At 39.1% G+C, this 21,920-nt stretch overlaps 1 protein-coding gene across 9 annotated transcripts in view; it reads right to left on the bottom strand.

Moving 5' to 3' along the window:
- Window positions 1-514: 514 nt before the first annotated feature.
- The window catches only part of nacc2 (NACC family member 2), a 28,767-nt gene continuing 7,361 nt past the window's right edge, over window positions 515-21,920 (bottom strand). For 3 of the 9 annotated variants that reach the window (XM_026296856.1, XM_026296855.1, XM_026296853.1), the window contains 6 exons: window positions 10,664-10,845; window positions 9,795-10,559; window positions 8,124-8,300; window positions 6,807-6,912; window positions 6,480-6,577; window positions 515-6,384 (listed from right to left, as the gene is read on the bottom strand). In XM_026296856.1, coding sequence (XP_026152641.1) covers window positions 5,852-6,384; window positions 6,480-6,577; window positions 6,807-6,912; window positions 8,124-8,300; window positions 9,795-10,559; window positions 10,664-10,775 — 1,791 coding nt within the window. In that variant the 5' untranslated portion in view covers window positions 10,776-10,845 and the 3' untranslated portion in view covers window positions 515-5,851. Of the gene's footprint in view, window positions 6,385-6,479; window positions 6,578-6,806; window positions 6,913-8,123; window positions 8,301-9,794; window positions 10,560-10,663; window positions 10,846-11,252; window positions 11,826-11,865; window positions 11,889-11,960; window positions 12,459-21,920 lie in introns of those variants that run through there. The other 6 variants (XM_026296859.1, XM_026296854.1, XM_026296852.2 and 3 more) reach the window with 6 other exon arrangements.

The following is a 21,920-nucleotide window of genomic DNA, read 5'->3' as shown; positions in this document are numbered from 1 at the left end:
GTCACATCCACGTAGGATGACAAATAGATACCAGAGCACCCTGAGACAGCACTGAACCATTTACACTACACCTCCATTAGAAATAAGAACAATATCTGGTGCGTTTAGTAATAATAATAATAAATTATGAATTCATGAAGAAACCTTAATGCCACTCCCATAAAGAACACTTGCAAATTGTCCCTGGGCTCCTCCAGTCTCCTGGGATTAATATCAGTCTAACAGGGCTAAGCATGACTGATAACTTTGCAGTTAAAGTCTTAGAAAGCTGAACAAACTGAGCGGCAGCACACAGGTCTGATAACCAGTTAGAAAAATATACTGATAATGATTATTCTTAATTTTCCTTGAGGTTCAAGTTTTTGAAATTAGATCATCTTGTGTGAAAGGTGTTAGGAGATCCGTACTGTGTAAATCCCAGAGGGTAGTCATTTCTGATCTGGAAAAGAAGTATTTTTAAGAAATAATGTGAACATTGAAACAGAGACAAAAGAAAAGGGAGGGCAGTACATGGTGAAGTAAAGACTTTTATTAGAAAGCAGATTTTTCTGTATTGCATTTAAAGAAATCAGGTACTCTTGGACTACATAACAGAAACTTGTGATGGCAAATAATGATGGGAAAAGGTAGATTCTTTTGCAACATCAAAAGTGGCAACTTGCATTTCTGTTATATATATTATTTATGCTTGAGTCAGAAGGCGCATAAACATTTTAACATTTTTCATTTGAAACATAAAGCAGTATCAACACTGAAATTGTCCCATCCCAGTTTGCCTGGTCCAAGCCCTGTTGATAGTGAAAAAACATTACCACGATTAAAGATTAGGGTTGCATGATAAAATCCTCATTTGTCCTATGGACTATTGTCCAATCAAGAGGATACCTATAAGCCCAGACTTAATAGGACCAAGTTTGGCCCATTCTTACCAGAGCATTACAGATGTGGTCCTTGTCAACATGAGACAGCTCTGTTCACGAAGCACCAAGGTATGAGTCAAATATCTGTCAGTCCTTGTTGCAGAGAGACACACTTAAAACCAAGAAGGCTGGAGTTAACATCACAATGTCCTTTCACTCTTAAGTTAGCACAGACCAAGGAAAGCTGGAAAAAGACAAATAGCAAGAGCACAGCAAGTCACATCAGATCTCCCATAGTGCACTTTGGATCTCATCCCTATTCTGATTGTCAGCGCTCTGAACACATGGCTTTAAAGATTCCGTTTTCATGTCATTCACCTCACCCTCAGTCACTCTTGACATTTTTCAATTTTCTTCCTCCTTTCTAAGTAGTTCTAAAGTGCTGGCATTAGGATCAAGGACAAATACATACACATACATACTTAAACTTTTAGTGCATTTTCTCTGAGTCTGCTGACACTTCAAATGCACACTCAACTGGGTAGTTAGTCTGTGTAATCCTCTACATCACTACTTTGCTGTCATTTTTACAAGAGATTAAATTTTACAGCAACATTCAATAAAAGGCTGTGGTGTGTGATAAAAATACAACCCTACTCATTGCAAGACTCCACTGTCTGTCTTTGCTAACAGTGACAACAGTTATTCAGCATAAAATACATGGTGCATAAAGATCAGAGGTTTCATTGGGTTAGAGTGAGTGTCTGAATGGCATGCATTTTATGATACAGATGTCTTTTTGCATATAAATGTATTAAGGATAAAGCATTCAATGGAACAAAAACTACTTTGCCCATCATTTGTACAATAATTGGGGATGATCAGAGCACTATGTAAGGTTTTAAAAAGTGACAATTGATTTGTGAAAATAGGGTATTTTCAATCTAAAGTACCATCTTAACTCTTGTTTTTATAATTTTCATCCAGGCATAAATTGCAAGCAAAAATTGTATGCCATTAAATTCAAAAATTCATTTATAACTAAAGAGTTTGCTGTGAAACAGACACTCATGTAAATTCCATGACATTACATATTTTACCAAACTTTTTCTTTCAACCACCTCAAATAGAGCCCGTCCTCCCAATGGTTACCTGTGACATTCTCTGAGAATTTCTCACTTTTAGTGCAACAGCAATATTGTTAAAATTTACCTTGTACAATGACAAAAAAAAAACCTCAAGCAAAAGAAAAGCAAGAAAGGATTTTCCTAAAATGTTTGGTAGACACTGTTGGCTGGGACAAAGGTGGATTTAGGCAGAAAAAACAGTGGAACAGAAATAAAATGCATCAAAATAATTAAATAATCATTTCATGTGAGTGATTGTTTCGTGAGGAAGATTATTCAAAGCCAAGCTTTCCAAATGCAACATCTTAAGTGTAGGGGATCCAGGATGTTGTTCATTGGCTGCTGAATGCTTTTAAGTACAGCAACTATGTTATAATGAGTTCAGTTGAATTAGGATGATGATATAGCATACTTGCTCTTTAAATAATGACATGCTGGCAAACACAAAGCAAGAAAATAAGTTAATCAATTATTACATATGTTATACTGAGCAAAGGTTCTTGGAGGCCAATTTTAAAGTTTAAGAATTACAGCTTTAGTAAAGGAAACAAAAACTGTCAGTGTCTCTATTCTACCACCATGCAGCAGGTCCTGTGTTTACTCTCTGAACATAACGTTATGGTGCACGTCGCAACATTCGAAATCACACAATCACTGTGTCTAAGGCACCGCTTCACAACCCTTTATAACTTCTGTGGAGTATATCAATGATTCTGTCATATATTATTTACTACTTTGTTTAAATAGTATGGACTATGCATAATTCTGCCAGTTTGAAAATAAACCACTGTATAAACCAAAAGCATAGATTTATCCTGTGTGAAAATACAGAGAGAGAAAAACATATTAAGTGTACATGTTATACTCTTAATACACAGTTAAACAGTGGGGTACTAGTGGGTCCATATTTTAGGATGGCAGCCTGATTAAGTTGAATGCTATTTTGTAGCCCAAATGAATTTATACACATATACATGGGAAGACATTACATTGATTAACAAAATCATTTTGCGCAGGGGATCCTCTCAAAAGTCCAGCAATTAAGGTAGTGGCTCAATAAACATCTGAATATCTTTATTTTATTATTATTTTTTTACAAGAGCAACTTTAGGAAGTGAAGCTTAATAAATTAAAAATGAGATAAAGAAATAATTTGATAAGCCTAAAAGTATATCTATACAGAAATTTTCAGGATGTTGCAGTTTTATGTGACTTCAACATTATAGACATACATAACTTTTGGGATAAATAGAGTATAAACAATAGAGTAATAAAAACCTGTACTTCAACGTTGCTCAGTTTTCTACATACTTGAGAAATTCTCCTTGGTTTTCACCACATTGGAAGACCTGTTCACATCAGTTCAAAAATCACAAAAATCACTAAAACTTTAGATTTGAACATCGTTCAGCCTCACAGTCAGATTAAGTTTATATTATGGCCCATTTTAAATACAATTGAGGAAAACAAGTGAGTCATATAAAAAAAAAGAGATTCAGTATTTTTACCATATTCAATCAAGGCTTGGAGCCCTCAACAAAGCAGTGCTACAGTTTACATTCATCCATCATCTCAACCATTCTATCACAGCCTTCTTCCAAAAGAAAAAGAAAAGATACTGTAAACGTCATTTATTATTACCTAGTGCAATAATAGCCCTGTGTTTCTTGTGCAGGGCCATCTTAAAGCTTCCCCAGAAGAACCCGAAACCAGATATGTGGAGCACAGATAGAGAATAACCTGGCTCAGCATTTGAGGTGTTGCAGCACTGAAGCATAAACAGATAAGAAAACAAGGGCATATACTGTATTTTTTTTTTTTTTTTTTTTTTTTGCTTAGTTGTTAATGGGAAATTCATTTTATTTTTCCACCACTTCATAAATCTCCAAAAATTGTGGTAGTTGGTTCTTTCAGGTTCATTCAGTTACCCAGAAAAAATAAACTCATAAAACAGAGAAATCCTAAAAACATGAATCTTTTAGAACCAAAGACAAAAAAAAAAAAAAAAAAAAAAAAAAAAAAAAATCAGAAAAAGGCTGTTTGGACTGTGTCCCATGGCAGAAAGAATGAAAACAAATATCAACAAAATGAAAAGAAATGACAAATACCAAATACAGGTTTAAGTCACTGTTTGACACTGCTTCACTCCACCCCTTCTATAGCAAAGGTCACTCTTAGACCATTTGTTCCTTTCCAAACACACAGTCCTCTAATCTGGGTGATGTGGAGGACATTTTCAGTCTTTAGCACAGTCACATTTTGCCAAACTCCATAGTTTCCCACCCTTTAAACTTTTTTGAGTGCAACAGCAATAAACCACCAGAAATTGCTCTTATAATTATTATTTAATAATTTACCCCCCAACCACCCTGAGCCCACCATAAGAACAGGATGGAAGCAGGACTACATAGCCTTGGTTCTAATCACATCACCGCGTCAAGGTGAAACGTCGCTTCTCTCTGGCACTTTTTCTTCTACCACTCAGTGTAGTGCACTTCTTCTTCCTACTCCATATAGTCAGTCTCCTCTAACCATGGTGACAGCATGCTCCGTAGTTAAAAAAGAAAATCCAATCGATACTGCGTCACAGTTGATCTTGGGTCACACCCAAGTCAGTTCAAACACATATCAGACTGAGGTCAGACCCCAGTAAGAAATGGAAAAAAAGGTTATTTTGCTTATTAATGGCATATCTTGAGGCAACAGTAGCTGTTTTCTTATTTAGATGCAGGTTTGTGGCTTTGTTGTTTTCAAGAATTCTCTGCATCCATTGTTTATATTCATGCATGCAAGCTTGGATTTTAGTGCACATTCTTGTTCAGGTCTCTCTCTGTATCTCCAAGACATAATGATGTCATTTTAGTTCAAGTTCAAAAGCATTACTACATTTTTTTGAACAGTGTATTTCAATGCATTGGTGCAAATATTAAAAGGCTAATATCATAAGGTGGTAGATGTGCGATTTGTGTGTGTGTGTGTGCATGTGTGTGTGGTTGGGAGGGGTAGTTTAGAGCAGACACAGGCATCACATTGACAATCTAATCCATTATGTCATGGGCAAATATACATAGAAAAAAAACTCCATGTGACAGATTTTGGAGAAGTCTTTAGCTTTCACAGAAAACCCATTTCTCATTGTTATAAATTTGTCATGACATACTGATTTAACAGGAAATAGACTTGTACTGTTTAACAGTGCTAATACAGTACTTGATCTTCATTTATAAGACAACTGTTGTTATATATCCTTACATATTTATCACACAACAATGTGATAGAAAGTGGTCAAACACTGAAAAATAAGCTGCAATGTTTCTCTGATCTGTTTTTTCCAAGGTTATAGGGGTTATTTTCAGATGGAGCTTTCCAAGAAAACAGAATCATTTTCCAAACCATTATACCACACTCCATAAACTGTTGCTGTTGCATTTGTATTGCACTAAAATGATAAATCATTACAGCCATTTGTTCTGCTATCAGGCTCTTGTAATATTGCTGCAGGTGCTGAAATACTGAGTAAATACTGAATATATGAAGAAAAGGGAGGAGCAGAAATCATTGATTTTCTCAGTGTGCCATGCCTGTGTCTACTTCTACTTTCATTGTTCTACTCAGTAGGAATGCGTGTACACAATCACATGTGTGCACATGCATGTGTGACTAATTCCTGTATAGTATGATCCACGAGCACAGCTTTTTGTGCTGAATAATTCCTGTTGAGGCAGCACAGAGGAGAAGAAAGAGTGGTGAACAAGATGTTAGCATAAAAGAGCAAGCAAAAAACAAACAAAAAAAAAACAAACAAACAAACAAAAGACGAGGTGTTTCAGATTTCACAATGTGAGAGGCAGCTCACAAGGACATTCACTGTCCATTTACCCTCAGACCTTGTCCAAAACTTTCCATTTCCTGCTCAGGCGGCGTGTCACCACAGTTGCCTGCCTCAGCTCCTGGGACCAAAGTTGGTGCCCCTAGTGATCCATCCTCACCTTCTAATCCAGCTTCATCCTCATCTTCTTCCTGTTCCTCATGGGTGACTCCTTCACCTTCACCTTCAGCCTCAGCTCCAGCTGCCACAGACCCAGGGCTGCCCTCTGCCAGTGGTGGGTGAGTCCTGAGAGGGTCCTTGCGATCTGGATACAACCTTTGCTCTAAGGTTTTGAAGTCGGGCTCAAAGGGGAGTGGTACTCCTGGTTGTGAGGTACCCAGTGCCAGGCCAAGACCCACAGCAGCACTCATGCCCATTCCTGCACGATACACCTCCATGCCATCAGGCAGCATTGACTTGATCTTAGGCAACCATCGTTTGCGGACACGCCTTGCATTTGTGCACATGTCAGCAGCAATCACATTCATTTCACTCTCCTTGAAGTTAGGGTTGAAATTTTGACAGTAGACTGTAAAAGAGAGAAAACAACAAACGCCATATACACAAATTCTACTTTTTGCCAACTCTGTCACTTACATAAAATAATTTGGACAATAAACCTACGTTTGACAGCGTTGAGGACCCTGCTGTCCAGGGGTTTCCTACTGGGATCACTAGTAGAAGAACGGATACCTGTCCCACAGCTATTGGCTAAAGTGTTTCTGCAAGGATACAGAGTCAACACCAGGGGGCAGAGTCAGCAACAGGCTGATACAGTAGAAACATGGAAACACACACAACTAACCGCATTGCACAACATGGCCACAGATGGAGTGTGAAAGTTGGTTTGTGACAGCAGTGGTAGTGTTGGAGTCATACACAGAACTCAAATCTTACAGTAGGTCCTTAAAGACCAATAAAAACTGTATCTGGTAATGTCTTTAGACTCACCTATCAAAGAATGTGGCTAGCAGGCGGCGGAGCAAGACTTTGTGTTTGATGCCAGCACACAGATGACAGTTCATCAGCTGGCCTCGAGTCATGAACACCTGTGTACCTGTGAAGTAAGAAAAAAGAAGACTTGATGAAAAAAACTGCTCATGTTACAACCCATTTCTTTGTCTCTGAAGACTCTAGAGCTGTCTTTTGTTTCCAATTACCAGTTCGTCTTTTAGTCCTTCGGTAGATTTGAAAGTCGTGTTCAAGGAGATCTTTAATGGAGTTAAACAAAGCTTTAGCTGTCCAAAATGGAGTGGGGGGAAACTGGGAAAGGAATCAAAGTTGGAGGCCAGAAAAACATCACACTATTAAATTACTTGGTTTTTGGAGTTTTTTTTTAAACATCTCTTTCACATTCATGCACTGTATTTTGCATCAAATCTGCAGAATACAGAACTGAATTATACATTTCAATTGTGTTTCATTCTACTTACAGTATAATTCATGATATTAGATACATGTTGAGATGTACCTGCTCTCCTTGAAAGTATCTGGCTTGACTGCAAAGAGCAGTGTCACTCTCATTACACCTAAAAATCTTTTCAATCACTCTGGGTTCCCTGTAAAGGCCATTTGGCAAACACCAGGCAGGCTGTCATATGCTCTTTACTTCACAATGACTTCTGTCTAGTTTCTCTGCCATGAAGGACTGATTGAAGACTACTAGAGATGGATGTCATTCTGTCACAGTCTTCAATCTCTGTAGAAAGATGCTGCAGCTTTGTTTAAATCCCTTTTGTATTGTCATACTGATGTTGACACACTATGGCATTTTGAATGACTCCTTGCACATCATCCGACCTGACTTCGTATGCCTCCTCCTGACCTGGGTCTGAATGTGGGTCAGGCACTGGTGAACAAGCTTATTAGGTATATGAATTAAATTGAATGTCATTTATAACAGTGTTTTAATTACATAGTTTGGTGCTGATGTATATTAAATCTACAAGTGCAGACAAATAACTACACAAATAAATGCAGATAGAGATTAACCTCTGATAGCTCTCTCATGCTGGTCAGAAGCAGTTTGAATTCATGCATTTCCTATATAAAAAGGGACAACAGAGGTCACTGGGCTGTGGATTACCTTCACAATCAATATTCTCCTTGCTCAGTTAGTGATGGTCAGCCTAGAGTTTTAAATGTGGGCAAAGTGTATGGGCACTAATACTTCCAAAATTCATTATATTTAAATGATTCTTTGCATGTGGTAAAATGCGAGTGAGTAAATCTGTGCACAGAAATGCCTGTGGTTATGTGTGTGCCTACCAGCTACCAATTCCAGCTTCTCCCCAGGGTCCCCCTCAGTGTAGAGCTTAGGGTGGCAGCGGTAGCCTATCTGGCTGATGAGGCTTGCAGGCAGTGCCACTAGGTCCCTGCGGATCAGGACACAGTTGCGGTTCTCTAAGGCCAAGGGCACTGCTGCCATCTCTGGCTTGTCCTGGACTGATGAAACCAAGCAAGAATAGAAAGGGTTCAGAAGGCATTTGAAAACCAAAAGGCTTTTGTGATATACATTTGTTCATCAGAATATAAACTAGAAAAAAAGTTACACTATCACCCACACCCTCTGTATTCCCTATTGAAATAGAGGCTATACAGTTGAATTAGGAAAGCAGGTTCGTGTAATCTCATACAAGTTCATTGTGTTTCATAAATGTTTTAGAGTATTGCAGATGTATCCCAGATAAGTCATGGTGCTGCATCAGCAGCTTGAGTTTTGGAGAGGGACAGATCCAAAGCTGCGTGTGAGGTTCTTACTCACAAAAATCTTTCCCCTAAGCACGAGAAATGCACATGCACAGACACAGGAGAAATAAATCCATTAATTAACACATTGTACACAGAAAAGTGTGGGTTAATGCATTTGATCTGCACATACACATATGCCTACACACGCACACACACACACACACACACACACACACACACACACACACACACACACACACACTGTGAATGGTTATCAAATATCCCACAATGTCACCCTGGGGTGCTCTGACTGATTGCAGATAGAGTGGGTTTCATAAATATCTGAAACTCTAGAATTTGACAAACCCGTGTGATACCTTTGTGCTGCAGGATGCTAATAATGATGGAAAGTGTGTGCTTGCGTGTATGTGTATGTATGTGTGTCCATGTGACTTTGAATTTCTGACTATCCACTGGTGTCCAGTTTGTGTATTCATATGTGAATACAAACGCATATAATGTCAATGACTGCATGTGTAAGGAATGTCTACCAATATGATATAATGTAAAAAAAAACAACAACAAACAAATCCAAAAAACAGTAGAGACCAGCTGTAGCTGTGATAAGGAGTGTGTTGTTGGTCACGATGCACAATCCAATCATAACTCCATAAAGCTGAGAGAACCCACACACATACTGGAGGCACAACATCCTGTTTTTTCAAGATGCGCAGAATACATGATTTATGAAAGATTAAATAATGTAACTGGAGTGAAACAAATGTGCATCATATTTTTTCTTAACAAGTCTAAACAAGGAGCAACTATGTTCTAAAACCCCTGCATTTATGATTATATATTTGTGCAAGTCATGCTAAGTTTCACTTTTAGATCAGTTTGATATCAAATTAATTTCCTCTATCTGAGCGAAGGGCAACTGAGAAAGTAATACACTTTTTAAACTGTATTTTCTCATTTGAATATTACACATGTAATTTAGTGGAATTAGGAAGTAAATACTGCAAAAGTTAATGTGGGGAAATACAATAGTCTTGAGTTTGCTGTAAGATAAAAATATATCAGTTTTTGACTATAACTGAGAACATACTGTACTTTGAGAAGTCTTTATTGATGAAAAATATTACAGTAAATATTATAGTAACCCTTCAATGGTGAGTGATATGCCATATCTAAACACTGCAACACTTCCACAAAGATTATTATAAATCAATATAACATATTACTCACTTCCGTAAGGATTAGCAGAACGTCCATAAAGATGACTGTAGGTATCTTCAGTGATCCCATCATAGGACTCTTCCTCAAACTCCTCATCTTCGTTCTGGTAGGATGTAGGGCTGTCAGTGGTGGGCAGACTAGATGCTCCAGGACTGGACCTTTCTACTCCTGCTCCTCCTCCTGTTCCACCTCCACTGGTCCCCTGAAGGTGGTAAGGAGGTAAACCAGGAATGGCGGTCCCTCCAGCCATTGTGTAGAACAGTGAATTGGCCCTTGCCAGCCGACTCCCCAACTCCGAAGATGAAATCTTGCTTTGTGTCAAGGGTATTGTCAAGGGTGTTGGGTCACCCCCTTCTAGTTTAATCTTACGCTGTGGCGTGAGTAGGGATGAAGACCAGCCCGGGGTTCCCAAAAGGGCAGCCACTGCTACGCCGTTACCATTATTACAAGGACTCTGTGGCTCGGATCCTGTTTCCTCTAAGGACCCTGCTGTTTGCGAGTCACAGTGAGGTGAGTTTGCTTTGAACATAAGGTCCATGCCTCTTTCAACTATATGTTGAATTTGGAGGTAGCCAGCTGTGTACATGACCACCAGCTGTTCACTAGCTGCCATTGTTAGCTTCCCTGTATAGCAGAAAGTGAGTATCTGCTCAAAGCAAGCAGGTGTGACTGATGAGGGTAACTCAAACTGGGTCTTGGTGGAGCTGCTGAAGAGGTCACGAAAGTAGAGGCTGCTGGCAGCCAAAACGGCCCGGTGGGCTTTGAATGCCTGACCTGGTTGACAGATATAACAGAGAACAGAAGATGTTGAAGACAGTAATTTAAAAATCGAATGTTCTGTAACCAGAATAAAATCTTTAGATTTTCTGCTAACCGACCTTTGACCAGGATGGATACATCGCAGTAGTGTCCCAGAAGGCGCTGCTCATTCAGGGAGCCCAGAACTGTGGCTCCAAAGTTTGGGATCTCCACATGGAGCAGCTGGGACATGTTGGCTGCAGAGGAAAAGGAAGGTGGGGTTTCAGATATTCACTGTAGACTCTGCCAGTGAGAGAGGCATCTGTAAAGAAAAAAAAAAAAAAAGGTATGGAAAATGCGTCGGGGAAAAGAAACACAGTGATAAAGAAGGAGTAAATAGAAAATGCGTGAAAGATGAAAAGACATGCCAGAGGCAGGTAGAGAGGCGAGAAGGGAAGAGAGAGAATCTTAAAGGAAGCAAAGAGCAAGAATGAAAATAGAGTTGAGAAGAAGTGAGAAAATGAATACAGTTGAGAGAGAAGTGAGAGGTGTGCGAAAGACAAATGGATATGCAGAGATAGTGGGTGAGGGAGTAGAGGCAGGAGAGAGAAAGGAGGAGTCAAGTCAGTCCATGAGAAAAAAAAAGCTGAATACAATGCCATATATGCTGTACATGAGAGCGCTATGAAATACCTTACGGCTGTTTTACATGACTGAAATTCCACGAACCTTGGACTCATTCCACGTATTGCACTTCAGCTAATTTTTTCCTGCAGACTTTGATGACATATTGTTTTCAGCCTTGACAACAACTTTTCTGAGGGACCAGTACAGTCACTCCTTCACATCATACATTCTCCATGATACTGGCGACTCTATGCCTTTGTCAGCATCTGTCCTCATTAGAAACTTTTGGCTTGAAAACAAAACAGTGCAACACACAATTTGATAGTAACTTTGATTGGACCCTTTTCTCCTTCTCAGTAACAGTATCCAGGCATATTTGCATCTTCTTTCCTTTCCTGAACCTTGTGTCATTGTTTTTTTTTTCTTCCCACCAACCCACACACACATACATATACGCACTAGTTTCATTATTGAGCAATGCTGCAGAACAGTTTCCAGGAATACAAACTGAAAAAAATGTCACCGCCTCTCTCACACACACTCTCTCTCACTCCCACTTCATGCACTCCATACAGACAGACATGCACACTGGCTTACTTACATAAAAGTGCGCACGAATAAACACAGACACAGACACACACACACACACACACACACACACAGAGTACAGGCTGCATAGGGAAATTACTGTGTGCTCTGGCACACAAGCCCTCACCTGGAGAAACCAGCAGACTTTCCCCTGCTAACAGTCTCTTACACATGCACAAATGCACCAAAAAAGCGCTCACTGTTATCCCAGACAGTTCTGACCTGTGTAAGCCAGTCTTCTGGTTAAGACATACCATGGAGCCTTGACACACACAAACACACCAGCAGCAGCCAGGACCAGGACAGAAGAGGAGTAGTTAGAGATGGAAGGAGAGCCCTCTGATGTAACTCCGTCTGTTCGACTCTCTCTTTCACTTAAAGTGTCATTCCCACTGTCTCAAATATAATTCTCTCTTCTGTCTGACTGACTTTTTTCTGTCTATCTTTCCCAGTTTTATCTTCTATCTCTATATCCTCCAAAGCCCCTCTCTGCTCACTGTCTGTCCTAGTGCTGTCTCAAAGCCTCCCTCTGCCTCCCTGTCATTATCTCTCTGTTTCTCTCCTCTCTCTCTCTCTACTCTCCAAGGGTTGAATTCAACAAGTGCCGCTATAGAGAGAGAAAGACACAGAGTGAGAGAGAGGGAGAAGGAGAATGGGGAGGGAGAACGCGAGAGCAGAGCAGAGCGAATCAATGATGAAAGGAGTGGGAGGCTCGGTGTGCGCGTGTGTGCATGTGTCTGTGCGCGTGTGTCTGATCAATGCAGTATCTATACGTCGCAGGGAGTGGGAGGGAGAGAAAAACACAGGCTACAGTTACAGACGGAGACAGAGACTGGGCAGAGCTAGAGAGAAGCAAAGAAGGGAGGGAGGGAGGAGAGAGTTGAGACAGAGAGAAAGTCATTTGAGGACAGTACGAGTAGAGAAAGACAATTAGGTTGAAGCAACTTCTGCCACTTGCCTGTGGACACAAATGCCTATATGGTCTAACAAAGAGGAGGAGAATGACTAAGACAAAAGAGAAATGAAAAATCTTACAGAGGTCACAGCCACCATTAATTAATAAGACAGTGAATAGGGAAACTTTTGAAATCCCTGTTTGACGCAAGTCTGAGGAGAATGTGTCACATCGTGGAAAAGAAAAGCTTTACTAACTTGGAAGCTTTAATATACGAAATTCAGTAATCCTCTAATCCTTTGAATTTTCGAATTTGAATTGAAAAGGTTAATCTCAAACACAATCTCTCATTTCAAGGTATTTCCTATTTTCTTACAGTTTTGGAAGACAATAGTTTGAAAAAAGTGGTTTTACTTTTGAACAAGTGTTGTGTATTTTCTGTGAATCATGCAAAGACCTCTCTGCCAAACACCTACACACAAGTAGAGAGAAGTACTGTCTTCATGCAAGCCTATTTTGTATTACTGCATGAATTGATAAATTAAATGATTAATTTACGCCTCCTCTTTTTTGGCTCAGTCTATTCAGGTGACATTTGTGTGTATTCTGTTGCTACTTTTTGGACCAGGGGAAGGAAGGCCATAAATGTTGCTTGATGTGAATAATGAAGGACAGGAGCCAGATGTCGCAGCCTGTGACAGGGAAGGAAAGACAAGGACCAAAAACAACAGCTTACAGAGAGAATAACTTCCAGAAAGATGTGTGTGGGAGGATATGAATGTAAATTTGCTGTGACAGATGAGTAAGTGCATTGTTACAGTATGAGCATACAGTATATAAACACATAAAAATAGAAATGCTGTAAAATTCTTGTATTTCATAATGAAACCCTAAGAGCACAATGTAGGAACCTCTCTGACCTCTGCTCTGCATTTTGAGTGCTAAGTTATGAACACAGTAAACATTTTGGTAAATGATTTCGAAACCTCACACCATATCTTTACCTCAAAAGACATAATCTGAAGAGAGAAAAAGAAAAAAGAAAAAAATGATGCCGACAATGTCCCCAGAAATCATCCAGACACATTGTTTCATTTTTTTTTTTTTTTGCCAAAGAAACCTCAAGTGGAGAAAGTTGTGCTAAACTGAGCAAACTTTTACTCTTCACTCACAGCGGAAATATGAAAGGGAAGATATCACAAAGCATTGAATACAGTGAGTCAGACTTTGGTTTAGAGAGCTTTGCCCCAGCAGTGTCATATCTGCATGACACATATAGGCACACATGAGTGAGCACACACAAAAAGCACTGACAAAGGTAGGAGAGACAAATCTGCAAACATGCTAATGCAAACACACATGTACACTCTGTTCTTTTCTACACATGCCAATACACAGTCAGGTAATCTCCCTATGCACCCTCAGCAATATATAAATATTTTGTTTGTTTGTCTGTTGGTCTCTTTATGGACCAGCCAGACTACTTGTCCATTGGTCTGTCCATCAGTTATTGTGACTATTGTGTCCTTACATTGCCTCTTGCTTTTCCCCTCTCCCTTTTCTCTATCCTTCCCGCCCTGCATACCACATACCCACTGTCTCTCTGCCAATTAATGCACACAGGGCTGCATTGCAGTGAGGTTGGCGCGTGCCACGGCAGCAAGCACAGTACAGAGTCTACAGACATGCATGTACGTGCCAGCCGGGCAGAGTGAAAGGGAGGGGAGGGACGAGAGTGAGGGAAAAGATGGAAGAGGGAGGGGGAGAGAAAGAGCAAAGGAGAGCGAACTGAGAATATGTTGAGTCAGGCAGACAGGACGGCGGTGTGCCACACTGCACATATACACAGACACACAGCTTCATGTTCATGTAAATATATGCATTAATATAAAAGAAACAAGGACGCATATACATATACATTATAAGAATAAGGGCAGAGATACACATGTTCACATACATAAAAGTGCACCTATTTCACATAAACTCATGCACATGTAAATTACAACCTCCTCCCAGTTGCATTAAATATAGACTTTGCACATCCCTGATAAAAAAATATAAGCCATGAACTCTCTCAACTTGTTTGTCTAACGAGTGATTATATGTATATATGTGTGTGTGTGTGTGTGTAGCTCTCTAGTGCTTGTGTCCTCATTTCTTTCTCTCTGTTTGCATTTCCATGTCAAAGTTTCTTGCATACCAAGGTGCGTTTTTATAATCATCGTTATATACCCGGCTGTGACTTTTGGCACTGTATGTCAGATTTGTGTGTGTGTCAGGTTGTGAGCTGGGATATGAGATTTGAATGCTGTTCTGATTGCTGTTGTCTGCTTTGTTGGAATGTGTAACATCCATTTTAATCAAGGATTCATACCTACGCACAGTGTTATTAACTGTAGCAGCAGGTCCAGGCATATTTGAATAATATGAAGAAATGAGATGATTCGCCAGATGGCACGCACACACATACACACACATACGCACAGATTTTAATTACTAGTTATGCTGTAGCTACCTACCAAATGACAATAGGGTAACATTTAAACCTCAAACCATAAAAGTCATACACAATTAGGATTCATGTACTCAGCATTTTGTACTTTGCGAACCAGTTAAAGTAAGTTTAATCTCAAAATAAAGTTGGTGTCACACAATGCAGACAAAAACTGAACTAAGCAACACATAAGTTATGAAGAGAAAATGCACAGAAAAAGTAATAACATTAATTAATATCCCATTTAAAGTGCAGCAATCCATAAAAAAAGAGAACAAAAAAAAAATTTGAAGTGAGTTTAATAGGAACACACAGTACCCCTCGTACGTATGTTGCCTCTATACAATCTCAATATGAACAGTTCCCTCGTTATAAATATTCAGATCCTGCAGTTGTTCTCATGTCTAAAGTGTACCAGACAACAGATTCTATCCACGTTGAGACGGCAACGCTCCCTGGCAACAGTTCTACCAATCGGGACTGAGCGGGTGTCTGAGTCTGTCTGAGTATCATTATGGGATGTTGAGAGAGAGAGAGAGAGGGAGAGAGATAGAGAGAGGAAGAGAGAGAGAGAGAGAGAGAGAGAGAGAGAGAGGCTGCTTATCACTGCTTATAATGCAACATCATTCTCTGTGTATAGACCCCGCTGGGTGAAGTTGTCTGCACACAGTCAGGATCAAAATCATCTTTTCTTAAAAAAAAAAAAAAAAAAAAAAAAAAATCTCCCAATGATTCACAGTTATGTAACAAACAGACAACTATGAAATGATTTGTTGTGGGCTGAATATTGTCTGGTATCTTTCCACTTGTATTCACTCAATATGCACCAATAATGCAACTCTGTGGTCCAACTACAAGGAAAAAGTTTAACTAATGATACAGTGTTGTCTGTGGCAATACAAAAACGACAAGATGCCATATAGAGAATCATATACAGAGGCTGGATGATGTGACCTAACCCTTGTATCATCATAAATTCTCACAATTTGTTTCTGCCAGTACACCAGTGCCTGAGTATTATTCATTTCTTGTTCTAGCTCACTTCAGATTACTTTGTCCTGGTTAATACAGCATGACCATTTTGACTCTCTGGACTTTTACGCTGGACCGAACTCCCTTTATAGCATTCCCATGACTACAACTCTGAATCTCAGATGTTTTTATAATAACAATGGATCCAATTACTAAATGTAATGTTAAAAAGGGCTGTTTTGGGTGACAAAACCACAAATATTTATATCAAAGTCTACAGTTCCTGTTAAAGTTTTTTAGCTCATTGTTTAGGTTTTCCGGTCTTGCAACGTCACTGTTTTTGTTCACTTTCACCACTCCCTTAGCGTCGCCTTCAGCCTCAGCAGGCAGCTGTTTTCAGCAAATAAATAATATCTGACAAACCCCTAACTTATTTGCTTGGCATCAAATGGCAGGCAGCAAAAACAGAGGCAAACTAGTAAACCTAGTGCAGCATTAAGCAGATGAAGAGCCAGATATATATATATATTTTTTTCAGGTGTTGGTGGGGACCAAAAACTGAGCTAAAAGGAAGGTAACAATTTCACTTACATTCACCAGGTACAATACAGTTTCAAATGAATGCTAAGATATTAATGTCTGTTCTGAATCTGCTAGATGTGTATTTTGTTGTATGATCTTGTGTTCATTGCCTGTTACTTCCACTCTAAGCGGCCAGAAAATCAATTCAGTTTCTGCATGTTTAAGTGAATTGGGGGATATAACGCAAATGGATTGAATGTCAATTGTAGCATATAAGATTGTGTTCAGTCATTACATTTAAATAAATATGTTGCGTTGTTGAGTTTGTGAAAAAAGGTAAAAGCCCTATTGGTTGTTGTGGCTATTCACAATTAAATGATATGTAATTTGAACAATTTAATTATTGAAAATTTGCTGTTTGACTAAACTTGGATTGGTATGAGATTCATAATTTCTGTAATTTGATAAATGTGGTTTACAGACAGCCTTATCACACATTATATTGTGCACTGTTGCTGTAATTAATGGCTGCTGTTCATTTCCCTTTAAACCCTTTAGTTATTTTGTGGGAAAAATGAACAATAACATCAATTCATCCATTTTGAATACCCACCTATGGTGCAGGGACAATGTGCAAAACACTGATATGCATATACATGGATGCACAAATATACATGTCACGTAATCTCCAGCAGTTTTATAGATGAAGACATCTCTGATGCAAGTTAACGACTATAACCCCTTATTGCACTAAACATTTCTACATTTCAAAGGGATTGGGGACTTTTTCAGACATAATGTTGTGACAGAAAACTGCTGTGACAGTGGGCTGTCTGTCAGTTTGGCTTGCATTCACCCTGATGTGAAAGAAAGCCAGACAGAGGAAAAGACAGAAGAAAAGCATGTACAGTATGTGTGTGCATGTGTGTGTGAGTGATCCTCCTGAGGCAAAGGCATGGCTAATGGACTCCAAGTGGCTGTGGGAGGTAAACAAACAAACAGTAGCTACTACATCACACAAAACTCCACTGACTAGGATACTGGGACAGTGCCATATACCCATACACACACACACACACATCAACCCATATACCTCTGAACATACTGTGCAGTACAAGATGGGTGTATAGCTGATGGTTGAGGAAATGGAGGTAGAAGAGATAGGAAGATTGAATGATAGATAAGGGAAGACTAAACTGAGAGAGGCAGAAGGGAGAAGTGGAAGATGAAGAAAGGGAGAGAGGAAAGAGAGAGGGAGTGTGTGTGAAAGATGCAAATAGAGAACAAGAACAAGAGAGAAGTTGACAAAGCACAGAGAGAACAGAGTTAGAGAGAGAAATGAGGTGGAGTGATAGCGAAAGGTGCAGGAGTTCTGTGTGAGGAAAGAAACTGTAAGAGCCAAGAAAAAAAAATAATGTTGAAAAAAAAACCCCAGAATACTAAAGGCTAAAAGAGACCTGACTGGCTGTACTTATTACAATTATAATTACTGTATGTAGTGCTATGATTTAATATATGGTGTGATTTCATTTCAAACAGCTGCATAAGAGGAAGCCAAGTGATATCACCAAACTGAACCTTTGTTCTAATCAAAACAGATTCCACCTCCACATTATTGACTCCAAAATGTCAGATTCCCTAAACAGCCTCTCCAGACTGCCATTTCTGGCAAAGCAAATTCTGCTTTGTGACAGTGACGATACAATATGACATGAAAACATCAGGGTAAAGTCTTAAAGGACAAAGACAGTTCGATTTTTCGATAATTCTAGGCCCATATTGCAGAACCACGGGAGGCTGCAGAGCATTCCAGTTTATAGCAACACATAGCTATGACGTTAGACCAACATGGAAACTCTTTTGAACAAACACTGACACAAGACTGAAAATTCCCCGATTTCCAACTTACAGCATAAGGAAACTACGTGTGCAGCACAGAAAGAAAAGGAAGGAAGAGAGTGTAAAGTAGCACAAGACATGATTAAGGCATCAATATCATATGTGTAAAAATGTGTGTGCAAGCAGCAGCATCTGTATCTGTACACAAGAATACAGTATTCTGCACCATGACTACCATGTGACATTTCTAACTAATAAATCCTTTACATTGGCACTGGCATGCAGCTGCCATGTGACTGGTGGGTGTCCAAAATATAATACATCACTGTACATTTTCCATGAGCCTAAGGGGCCTAATTTCATGCTGGCAAGTACTGATCTTCTGTCAGCAAAGTATTAGTTTGATATGCCCAGGCAGATTTTTTTCCACCTTTGCCTGTTGGTTATGGATCGGCATGACATTACTGGAAGAGAAATAGTCAAACTGATATTGGTCCTCATTATGGTGTGCATGGTATCCTTAATTGGAGTTTAATTTCACTATTATATGAAAACTCTTTTGTCAACAAATTTTCATTCTACCAGTAGGATATACTGAAAGGAGGATGTTCTTGTTAGTTTTAGCAAAAAGCTGTCAACGACTTTAAAGAAGACGTTGGGAACATTGTAAAAATTCATTATGGTATAAAGTCAGCTGGATGTGACCATTTAACAGTTCATCTCCAAAAAAGTGAAATCCACTTGAAACAAATATCATCTGCCCTTGCTGTCACAGTAGGGGTGTGGTACTCTGTGACACTGTTTTCTGATATGGATGCTGATTTACTCTTGGAGAAGTTTTTGTGGCACCTCAAATGTGTTCCCTCATTTCCTTATTGTGCCATGGGAGACAGTATACCAGTTTAGGAAGGAGCTAATTGGCTGTCGTGGATGCGTACCTTAAGATCACCTTGATAATTTATTCTTGCAAGTACAATTACAAAGCAGGTGTAACAGTGCCGTGCTAGTGCTCTTGGCCACAAGGCACATGATGGTATGCTAAAACACAGTGGATTTGTGCAGTTGCTTGAGCACTGATTCACAAGCACAGGTCCTAAAACTCATTGATATCCTAAATCCCTCATATCCTCTTAAACATGACCTTCATCTGGAAATAATAAGGGCCATGAGATGGCCTGCTGAGTGTCACTGACTGTCACACAAGGAATACAATTAAGTTAGATTTCACCAGAGGTCTGTATGTTTGTGAGCGTATGTGTCTCAATGGTGACACACCCTCTGAATTGGCTGCAAACATGATTCGATTTTTATGGTGCATGAGGCAGTAAAACATTGAGGAAATCTCGTGGATCAGCATGAAATAAAAACATATCAATGGTGACCCTGCTCACACAAGAATACTGAACCAAAAACAAACAAACAAACAAACAAGAAAACACACACAAACAAAAAACATGCTGAATGAACAGAGAGGTGAGAAAATGCATGCTTGATTTATAAATTTGTTTTAATCTACATACAATATGTATTTAATGTTGATTTTTTTTAATAGCCTGGCTTAAAGGTAGATTGACAATTCTGTCTTGATTTATCAGTATGTCAAAATACCGTATTGCTTCAGGTCTATTGAAAGGTGCCCTGTGGAGTTTTCAAACAAACAATAGTTATGTTTACTATACATTCAAGCGTAACTTATCATAACACACTGTATGTACTGTTCAGTCATGGGCTAATATACCTGTGAAATACACTTTCTTCAAACAATTCTTACAATATTTGACATGTTAACAATTTTTATTTTAACACCTTGTAAAAATATGGTTCGCACATGCGATCAAAAAAAACCCTAAAAAACCCCAAAGGGTAGATTTAACGGTGATACTAAAAGATAAATATTTTGAATTTTTAGGGTTTTTTTTAACCATACCTAATATGTTTTTCTTCAGATTGTCTCTTTCCTTTCTAACTCTTGCAGACTGTCGTCTCCACGTGTTTGTGCAAATTTTGATCTTTATATCAGTATTGTGGTCTTTGTCTATGAAGGTTGTTAGTCAACTGTGTAAAACGCTATCTAAAAGTCAAAGCCAGCTGGATTTACTGTTTTAGACTCATCCAGGGAGCTTCATTGGTTCTACTGATTGGTGGGGGGTTCCCAGGCATTTAAACCTCAAACAGTTTGCTGGGGAAGTTTTGAACCGTTAACAGAAAAAAATGCATGTTTGAAATGCAGTTTCAAATAGTCACCGCCTGTTCAAGGACAGTTATAAAAATTGTAAGCTAGAAAATAATAACTGTAAAATACAGACTCTAGGGGTGTATTTTTTAAAACAATAACTTGCTATCCAGCTAAATATTGGAAAATTATTAACATTTTTGGAGGACTGGTACAAAACTTTTTGTAGTTGCTGAGGAACAGCTTCATCTAATAGACTGAAGGGATTTGAGAGCTATAGACTCACAAAAGACTCGAAAGAAAAAAAAAACAATACAGAGTTGAGTTTAGCAAGGCCCTTATTTAGCTCTGTGGACCATTTCAGGACATCAGATATGTCTAAATGGATTCAGGTGTATTTCTTTTCTGCAGTGTAATAGCAGGTGTATGTGTTGTTACATGCTGGAAACACATTTTGGAATGCAAATTCAGTGAAATAGTCTACAGGTATTAACGTGTTGAAAGCACACACAATTTTATGTCAGTGGATTTACATCAATTCAAAATGGTTGGGTTACAGCAGCAGTGTGTGTCAATCCAACAGGGGCTTCCTTATGTTTATGCTGTGTCTCATTTACTATGTTTAACTATTTTGTTCTTTCTAGCTGTCAAGTATTTTGGTCAGCAGGGTGCTGTTGTTAAAGTGCTATATAAATAAGCTTTTGATTGATTGATTGAAAATTAGTTGACTGGATTGTTGCACCTTCAAGTATAAAGTAGTTTCTAATTCCTGCCCATTGAAGCTGCTATTTTTGCCACTCAGGAGGCAATTATGTGGATTTCAGTGGGGATATGGTAAAAAAAAACTAATGAATGACAAAATGCATATAACCCTGACAGGGAAAAGAGTGAGTGGCAGAAAGACAGTGACACTGAAGTAGACAGAAAGGGAGTTATGGAGAGAATAAACATGCCATTTTGATCAGCACGCGCTGTCGTTTCTGAGCTGAATGTTCTACAGTGACACATGCGTGACATCAGAGCAGCCCAACATGGCTGCCAGAGGAGCCCAGTGCACTGCAAAAATGAGGACACATCTTTCAGCATCAGTGCCCCACTGTCTACAGACAGGCATAGATACACACACACACACACACACACACACACACCCTCACACACACACACACACACACACACACACACAAAGACATACAGAGAGAGCAGTGCCTGTGATGGCCACTATGCCCCATGTACATTATTCAATGAGAGCAGAAAGAATGCTTTAATTCATGCTTTTGCATGAAAAAA

The sequence above is a fragment of the Mastacembelus armatus genome, chromosome 12, assembly GCF_900324485.2.
Source record: "Mastacembelus armatus chromosome 12, fMasArm1.2, whole genome shotgun sequence".
NCBI classification, from domain to species: Eukaryota; Metazoa; Chordata; class Actinopteri; order Synbranchiformes; family Mastacembelidae; genus Mastacembelus; species Mastacembelus armatus.
The sequence above is the reverse complement of the archived record's forward strand: the minus strand, read 5'-3'. Positions and strand labels throughout refer to the sequence as shown.